The 9,111-nt window shown below is 61.6% G+C and overlaps 1 protein-coding gene across 1 annotated transcript in view; it reads left to right on the plus strand.

Annotated features, from left to right (window-relative positions):
* The window catches only part of CLPTM1 (cleft lip and palate associated transmembrane protein 1), a 28,026-nt gene extending 21,355 nt beyond the window's left edge, over nucleotides 1-6,671 (plus strand). The window contains exons 7-14 of the mRNA XM_010852588.1: nucleotides 162-282; nucleotides 899-1,143; nucleotides 1,883-1,976; nucleotides 3,934-4,124; nucleotides 4,399-4,494; nucleotides 4,813-4,948; nucleotides 5,562-5,729; nucleotides 5,938-6,671. Of these exons, the coding sequence (XP_010850890.1) occupies nucleotides 162-282; nucleotides 899-1,143; nucleotides 1,883-1,976; nucleotides 3,934-4,124; nucleotides 4,399-4,494; nucleotides 4,813-4,948; nucleotides 5,562-5,729; nucleotides 5,938-6,227 (1,341 nt within the window). The 3' untranslated portion in view covers nucleotides 6,228-6,671. The remainder of the gene's footprint in view (nucleotides 1-161; nucleotides 283-898; nucleotides 1,144-1,882; nucleotides 1,977-3,933; nucleotides 4,125-4,398; nucleotides 4,495-4,812; nucleotides 4,949-5,561; nucleotides 5,730-5,937) is intronic.
* Nucleotides 6,672-9,111: the final 2,440 nt, after the last annotated feature.

The raw sequence follows: 9,111 nt of genomic DNA on the forward strand, positions 1-9,111 counted from the left end.
CCCAGCGGGGGGCTGGGGACAGCCAGGGCGGTGGGTTTTAGAGGCTGGCCCCCTGCCAGCGGTCGCTGTGGTGGTTGCTCTTTGCCATTGTGATGGTCACGGGAGTCCTCTGGAGGAAGCGAGCAGCTGCCTGAGGCCCCCCACCTCCTGTCTTCCCTCAGAGGGCCGAGGACTATGGGCCCGTGGAGGTGATCTCCCACTGGCACCCCAACATCACCATCAACATCGTGGACGATCACACGCCGTGGGTGAAGGGCAGCGTGCCGCCTCCCCTAGACCAGTGTGAGTCCTGCCCTGCTCAGGCTCCTGACAGGCCATTTCCTCATCTCCTGGCCCCACCCCCCACCCCTGTATTCCCTGTCGTCTCCAACTAGGTGTCCCCCTTCCCAAGCTTCCCGCCCCACCCTCTAGACACTCCCCTTTCTCTCCCTCCGGCACCCCTGATGACCCCAGTGCTGACCACCGTGTGCCCAAACCGGTCTCATCTGCCCCACGAGCTTTCTTCAGAAGGTGTGCACTGTTGCCAACCTTGGAAATGGAGGCAGCATCACTTAGGAAGCCAGATTTCTGACTCTTACAAAATCCCAACACGCGGTGGCCCTTGGGGCAGCCGGAGTCTGGAGCTGAGCTGCACCTGTCCCTCCAGCTGGGGCCTGCCCAGCCTGCCCTTAGCCTGCCCCCCTGAGGTCATGCAGTCTTTCCACTCCTTGGCACAGCCCAGAAATGTCCCCTGTCCTCCAGTGTCTGTCGAGGGGGCCCCATTGGGTCCCTGCAAACATCTGAATTTGACCCCTTTGTCCTCGGAGGCTGGAATCACCCTACCCCTGTGGGTGCCTGTGGCCTCCGGCCCGGAGCCACAGGGGTGGCTGAGCAGTACCCTCGCCCCTCATGTCTGCAGATGTGAAGTTCGACGCCGTGAGTGGTGACTACTACCCCATCATCTACTTCAACGACTACTGGAACCTGCAGAAGGACTACTACCCCATCAACGAGAGCCTGGCCAGCCTGCCGCTTCGTGTCTCCTTCTGCCCACTGTCGCTCTGGCGCTGGCAGCTCTACGCCGCCCAGAGCGCCAAGTCGCCCTGGAACTTCCTGGGTGACGAGCTGTATGAGCAGTCAGATGAGGAGCAGGACTCGGTGAAGGTGCGGCAGGGGTGGGGCCTTCCCTGGCTGCAGGAGGGGAAGGGGAAGTGGACCGCGCTGCTGGCCTGGGGGCTGCTGGCCGGTGCTCTCTTGCCCACAGTTTCACAACCTCTCAGGGCCCCTCCCCGTGGGGGGCAGGAAGTAGGCATTCGGCCTCTGGCCCTGGCTGACACTGGGGGTCCTGCCTCTGAGGCTTCCATGGCCATCTTTGCCTTGGCTTTTCTGTTTGCTGGGGCCTGCCCTCTGGGTCTAGACCTGTCTCTTCTGCCCCACGGCCTGCCGCCCTGCCTTTGGGCTCTGACTCGAGGTCTCTGCTCGCTTGCCCTGTGTCCTTGAGCAGCATCCTTCTCTGCCCGCCTCTGGCATGTTGGGTCTTGGCCGCGCTTGCCTGGGGCCGTCTCTGGTGTTGGGTTTCTGTCCTTCACTTCGACTCTCTCAGTTATTACTCTGCCTGCCCCCATCGCTGTCCCCCCATCTCTCTTCTGTCCCCATTTCCCCCCCTCCTTCTCCGTGCATCCCTCGCCCATCCTCTCTGTGCCCATCTGCCTATTTCTGACCTGCTCTCCTCCTGGCCAGCACGCCCCCTCCCCGGAAGCCCCGGGGTCAGGTCTGTGGGAATATCATCAGGCTCTCCCAGGGCCAGAGGAAGGAGAGACGGGCTGGCTAAAGGGGAGGCGCTGCGGTCAGCCCCAGCCGGGGCCCGGCGATGCTCATGGCCATCTCCCCACCCCCGCCCCAGGTCGCCCTCCTGGAGACCAACCCCTACCTGCTGGCACTCACCATCATCGTGTCCATCGTCCACAGTGTCTTTGAGTTCCTGGCCTTCAAGAATGGTAGGGATGGGCTCCAGGACCCTGTGAGAGGCCATGGGGGACTAGGGGAACGGGGGTGTGTGTGGGAGGGTAGGATACACTCCCTCCCTCTTCCTCTCAGGCCCTCTCCCTGCATGGGGCCCGCCAGCCGCACTCTCCAGAGGCCTAGGGAGCGGCCAGCAACTCCCAGCCTAGAAACTACCGGCCGCCGGGCGTGGCGCAGGGGGAGGGGCCGGCCCGCTGTTCTGGCAAAGGTCTGGTCGGCACCGCCAGGAAGCAGGGCTGGGGAACTCCGAGGCCAGGAGCAGGGAAGCCCCATAGCTGCTCCTGCTGCACTGCCCGGCAGGCTGCCCATTGGGGGAGACCCCTCGGGGGGTGCGGACAGGGCCCACCTGAGTGGGAAAATGACAGCCGTGTCCCCAGAGGGCCCCAAGGTGCCAGAGGCCAACAGGGGTGATGGCCATGTTTGAGGGGCCCTGGCCACCTGCCAGGCACTGTGGGGGCACCCTCGCCAGTGAGCTCATGGAAGCCCTGCAGCCAGAGCCCAGGAGGCAGCATCATTACCCCACGTTTACGGATCAGAGAGGTTGGTTCCTTGCCCGTGGTCATACAGTTCCCAAGTGGCCCAGCCAGGACTTGGATCCAGGAGCCTGCTCCAGCTCCCGCTTCATATTCCTGGCCCTGCTGGCTACTTCTTCCTTCCCTGGAGGACCCTGGCCTGAAGGAGGCCTGGCCCTCAGCAGCTTCTGAAGGTGGCAGCAGTAATGAGTACTATTGATATCATTATTACTAAGAGGGCACGGCTGTGACTGGGTTACTTTCTGAAGAACTGTAACATCAAAACCCAACAGTAAATGGTGCTGACTCCAGTAGGGAGGAGTCTGTTAGCCGAGGTGGATGCTGGTCCAGGCACCAACTTGCAGATGCTCCTGCTGACTGCGAGCTGGGTCCCTCAGGATCCCTCTTTGCCTAGGCAGAAATGAAGGCACAGGGGAGGGAGTCACTTGCCCAAGGTCACAGAGCAAGGGTGTGAAGGGTGCCTCTGGTCTGAAGCGGAACTCGGATCCATGCACCCCCGCCAGAACCCCTGTGTGTCTTTGGACACATTCTTCCTAGTTAGGATTGGGTGGGGGAGGTCCTATGAGGGTCTGATGGTCTGACAAGAGAGGCGTGAGTCTGTTGGGTGTGCTGGGGCTCTGGAGTCAGAATCAGAGCTGGTTGGGCAGCCAGCACCCAGACCATGCCTGTGTGACCACGGACCTGGCTTCTCCCTTGGAAGACCTGCATCATGCTGAGTCGGCCTCCTCTGTTGGCAGGGGCTGGGTGCACAGCCCAGCAGGGTCCCGCACTGCCATGATCCTTGGGTCCACGGGGCCCGCAGGGGGACTGGGCTGGGCCCCACGGAGGGTGGCGGGGGTCCGGGGGGGACACAGGAAGGAGCTTCCATTGGAGAGCAGAGCCCGTGGTCCTTGTGCACGCCCCACGCGTGGTGCCGGCAGGTTCCTTCAAGGCCTTGGGGCCATGGGCCGAGAGAGTACTCGTGCTGGATTTTCCCACCCAGCAGAGGCGCCACAGCGCCAGGGTGGACAGCTCAGGTCTGGTGTCACACAGACCCAGCTTCCATGTAGATTCTGCCAGGCCAGGCTGTGTGGCCTTAGGGATGCCGCGGCCCAGAGCACTGAGTGCGTGAGGAGCCCTGGAGCATGGCTGCTGTCTCGCCATCACTGCCCATCTAGGGGCTGACCCTGGTTGGGGTGGGGGGTGTCCAATCTGAGGACTGCAGAGATCTGCCTGCCTGGGGCTTCGGTGGCACCTGAAGAGCTGACTCTCAGGGGAAATGGGAGTCGTGTGCCCCCTTCCCCCTTGGCAGACCCACTGCCGTCCCGGGAGTCTGAGGAGGTCAGGGCTTGAGGGAGCTGCAGGAGGGCCCAGGCGGCTCCTCACGCCCCGGCTGCCCCCCACCCCTTCCCATGCACAGATATCCAGTTCTGGAACAGCCGGCAGTCCCTGGAGGGCCTGTCCGTGCGCTCCGTCTTCTTCGGCGTCTTCCAGTCCTTCGTGGTCCTGCTCTACATCCTGGACAACGAGACCAACTTCGTGGTCCAGGTCAGCGTCTTCATTGGGGTCCTCATCGACCTCTGGAAGATCACCAAGGTCATGGATGTCCGGGTAAGGCCGGGCTGCCACACTGCGGCGGGAGCCCCCCGAGGTTGGGAGCGGGGTCGCACGGCCCAGCCAGACCCTGGAGCTGGCCCCGGGGGATTCCCAGTGCCTGCCGCACTCCCAAGACCAAGGGGATTTTCGCACCAGGGGATTTTTCGGGTCACACATGGGGCAGGGGAACTGGGAGCAGTGGGGAAGGTCGGGCTGGAGCTGGCTCGAGGGTGGGGGGAGGGCGGGAGCCAGCACGGCAGCTGGCCGCAGCCTCCCTGCTTATCTGCAGCTGGACCGGGAGCACAAGGTGGCAGGGCTCTTGCCCCGCCCGACCTTCCAGGACAAGTCCACATACGTTGAGTCCTCGACCAAAGTGTATGACGACGTGAGTGTCCCCCTTCCCAGCGGGCCCCAGGGGGCTCTCCAGGTACCTGCTCACTCCTGGGGGCCCCGGCTCTGCACAGTGCGGGGCTGGGATGTCTGCCTGTTGGCCGACAGCCCCTTGCTTTAGGGCTTGTGTCATTCCCTCCAGTGTCCTCTGTCTGCCACATTGACTTCCTGGCTGAGTCCAGAGTTCCCAGGGCTACCTGGAAATTCCCCCAGGCTGGCCTGCCAAACCAGGTGTGGGTGGGTGGAGGCAAGGAGCCAGGGTGCCAGGTGGGGCCCAAGGAGCCACATCCCAGCCCCACCCTGTGCCCTGCAGATGGCGTTCCGGTACCTGTCCTGGATCCTCTTTCCGCTGCTGGGCTGCTATGCCGTCTACAGCCTCCTGTACCTGGAGCACAAGGGCTGGTACTCCTGGGTGCTCAGCATGCTCTATGGCTTCCTGCTGACCTTTGGTGAGCAGGCCCCAGGCGCACAGCCCCCGTGGTGTCTGGGCAGGTATCCAGCCACGGCTCTCAACCCCTTGCTGGGGCCTCGACAGTGAGCGAATCGGCCTGGCCCTGCCCTCCCCGTGCTGTCTGGGGAGATTCACACAACCCCAGACAGGGATACTTTGGGGTGGTCAGGGATGGCACATGGGCAGCTGCAAAGTGCTGCCTAGTCTGATTTGGGGGTCAGAGAGGGCTTCCAGGAAGCCCTGGACAGTGCATTTCAGTCGTCATCCCCAGGGGAGCTGACAGAGTGAACAGGCAGACGGTGAGCAGCTGATGAGTGGTATGAAGGAGTCAGAGTCGGGGGGCATTGAAGCTGGTGGGGGGACCTCTCTGAGGAAATGACACGTAAACTAAGGCCTGAAAGATGCCCAGGAGGGAACCATGCAAAGGTCTGGTGACAGCAGGCAGAGCAAGTGCAAGGCCCTGAGGTAGGATGTGCCGGGCTGTGGAAGTAGCAAGGAGGCCAGTGCGGCTGGAGCAGCGAGAGGAAGGCACAGAGGCCAGAAATGCAGTTGGGGTGGAGGCTCAGGATCCCCTTTTGCTCTGCTCACAGGTGCCCCTTCTCACCCCACAGGCTTCATCACCATGACACCCCAGCTCTTCATCAACTACAAGCTCAAGTCCGTGGCCCACCTGCCCTGGCGCATGCTCACCTACAAGGCCCTCAACACCTTCATCGATGACCTTTTTGCCTTTGTCATCAAGATGCCTGTTATGTACCGGATCGGCTGCCTGCGGGACGGTGAGGCCCGGTGGGTGGGTGGGTTGGCTGGCAGCCCCCCCGTAGGCTCTCACCAGAGCTGGGCATGGGCGGGGCCCTGTCTGAGGGAGGGGCCCCGGCCTGGGCGCTCAGCCCACTCAGGGCAGGACGACTCCTCCACCCGCCACATGCTGGGGGCCGGGTGGACCCTGCCTCCGTTCCTCACGCCACCCCCCCGCCCCTCCCCCAGATGTGGTCTTCTTCATCTACCTCTACCAACGGTGGATCTACCGCGTCGACCCCACGCGGGTGAACGAGTTTGGCATGAGCGGCGAGGCCCCAACTGCAGCTGCCCCTGTGGCCGAGGCCCCGCCAGCAGCAGGGGCCCTCTCATCTGCCCCCAGCCCCACCACAACCACCGAAGCCGCCAGGGAGGAGGCCTCTACCCCCCCGCCCTCCCAGGCCCCTCAGGGGCCCAGCTCTGCCAGTGAGCCCCAGGAAGCCCCTCCAAAGCCAGCAGAGGACAAAAAAAGGGATTAGTCGCTCCTGGTCCTCCTCCGCCCAGGCTCCTGGTGACCACCACCCCGCCGCCCTGGCCCCTCGCCACCCCATCCCCGTTGCCCTTTCCCTGGACAGATCGGGCCGGGGCGGCGGGAGGCCCCCCACAGCCGGGGCCCAGCGTGAGGCGTAGGGGCCGGGGCAGGCCAGGGCCCATCATTTGTGGAGGTGCCGTCCGTCTGTTCCTCTGTGTTTCTAGCCATCGCGCCCCGCCAGCCTAGCACCATTGGGAATCATGGTGAAGCCGATGTGGCACTGCCGAGGGGGTGGGCCAGGTGGGGGAGGGGGCAGGGGCCCACGGAGGGACGCCCACGGCCGTCCGTCATCTTGTCCCTCGATCCCCCACCAACCCCCCTCCTCCCAGACCGCCGCCCTTTAACACAGTCTGGATTTAATAAATTCATATGGGTGTTTAACTTAAACTCAGCAGAGCCCCCACCTCGTGCCTTCCTTCCTCTGCCACCCTAGGGAGCAGGTGTGGGTGGCTCTCCTGAGCATATACAGGAACGCTTTAGGCCAGGCCCCTTTCTCATCCTTCTCCTCCTCCCAGAGGGTTCCAGAACTGTCCCATCTCACAGACGGGAAGCTGCCTGCCATGACCTCACCGCATCAGCACTCTTAGCCACAGAGCTATGTCAAAGCCTCACCTGTGCCTCTGATTATCTCCTGGCCTCAGGCAGCCTGGCAGGGCAGGAGGGCGGACCTACTGCCCTGAGAGTCGAGTCTGCCTACCTCGGTCCATCGTCCTGGGACCCTGGCTGCCTGACCTTGCTTCTGGGCTTAAGAGCTCATCTCCAAGGGGACCCCGAGGGTGAATCCTGGCTCAGAACGGTGCCAGGCTGTGGCAGCCATAACTGTTGGGGTGCCATCAGCACCCTCAGGGCTGCCTGTGCCAAGGACCCAGGCAGAGTCTTGGTGTGTGGTGTGCCTGCCTTCCTGACAGACTGGGTACTGGCTCACCCACTTTGTCGGTGAGGGGACTGAGGCCCCTGGGTGTCTCTGCACTCCCGGGAGTTGGCACCCCACATTCCCAGGTTTCCTCTTATTTGTTTATTTGCATGGGTGTTCTCATCAGTACTTCTAGGAGAGGAGCCCTGGGGCTTAGAAGCTCTGCCACGGTGCCCTGCAGAACGAGGCAGGGCATCCAGGAGGTCCCAGGAGGTGTGTACAGAGCTCCACCTGTGTACACAGGTGCGTGTGCACACGCTACAGGTTCCACCCCTCAGGCAGCTGCTCCACTCCCTCTCCTGCTGTGCGTCGGCCCCCGCACCCACTTCCCTAGGAGAAAGCCCCAAATCCTCATCCCACAGCCTTTGGCAAGACCCGTCAGTGTACCCCACAATTGCTTGGGGTTCTCACTGCTTCCACTGAGACCACCTCGGCCAGGCTCCTCATTACCCTGGGGTCCCCACTCAGCCTCCTCCCTGGTCTCCTGCCCTTTCCCTCACCCATTCACTCCTCATCCAGCAGCCAGAACTTTTCTTGTTTCTTTTTTTGTTACCCTGCGTGGCATGTGGGATCAAACCCATGCTCCCTGCAGTGGGAGCATGGAGTCAACCACTGGACCACCAGGAAAGTCCTGAGCAGCCAGAGCTTTGTGAAGCACAAACCTGACCCTGCTCACTTGTTCAGAACCTACCATGACTCCCCAATACCCTTGGGAGAAGAGCCCAGGCTGCTAACAGTGCTGAACACTTGTGGGGAGGGGGCTTCCTAACCTTTACAGCCTCATCTTCCTTGCTGTAACTAGCTGTGACCTCTTATCCTCTGGCACTGTTCCCTTACCTGAGACATGCCTCTAGGCACACAACCCTTCATCTTACCCTATGCGTCCTCCAGGTTGTAGCTCCACAGCTCCTCCAGGAAGCCCTTTCTGACCACCTCCTCTGGGACAGACACCCCCCCCCCCACCGCCCCCGCCACCAGCTTCCTGGTCGCACATCCCAGCTCTGCCCGATAAAGGTCATCACTACCTGGACTGAGCCCTGTGAGTCTCAGAGCTGCCTTGGCCATTGCTGTGTCCATGGCACAGAGGAGTCACTGAATGTTTGCTGAGTGCATGTTTGCACAATTCGGACTCTCACAGGCACACATCCAGAAGTATAGACCTAGATGGGACCTGTTTTAAAGACACCAGTGGAGAGACTAACATACAGTAGGTCAAGAAATGTTCCCTGAGCCCTTCCCCTGGACACTGCTCTGAGCAGCGGGGGAGTTCTGTGCACACAGTAGGGGTCAGAACAAGCCCAGGCCTGCCCTCGTGGGGCTCAGAGCCCCAAGCTGAGGGTTTCTGATGCGTCCTTTCAGTCATTCACCCAACAAAAGCTTTGTGAACCCTGACATTTCATGGGGCAGAAGGGAAGCAGGTGGACTAACTGGCCCTACGCATAGGAGCCACTATTCAACATTTTTTACCACGAGGCAAGTTCTAGTCTAGCTGTACGTGGTTCTCTTCATTAAATTTCGGTACCCAATGGCCCCGTCACCTTGCAGACCACGGCTCTTGCCTCATCTCCACTGCTTCCCCAGCAGTCCCTCACGACCTTGCTGTTCTCTGAACATGCCGTGCGTGTTCCCACCTCCGAGCCTTTGCACTTGCCATTCCTTGTGCCTTGAACACTCTTAACCTAGACATCCACATGGATCCTTCACCATTTCAGGTATCTGCTCAGATGTCACCTCAGACCCTCCCTGAACTTCCAAACCCAAATGCTACCCTCATACTCAATCCTTGTATCCTGCTTTAATCTTCTGTAATACTATCGTCACCATGCTTATCTCTTTTCCAGCTGTCTCTTCCCCCGGCTTGGATTTCACTGCCATGATGGCAGGGGCTTTTTACTATTGTGTTGGTTGCTGTGTCCCC

The sequence above is a fragment of the Bison bison genome, unplaced genomic scaffold (genome assembly GCF_000754665.1).
Source record: "Bison bison bison isolate TAMUID 2011002044 unplaced genomic scaffold, Bison_UMD1.0 scf7180017864313, whole genome shotgun sequence".
Taxonomy (NCBI): domain Eukaryota; kingdom Metazoa; phylum Chordata; class Mammalia; order Artiodactyla; family Bovidae; genus Bison; species Bison bison.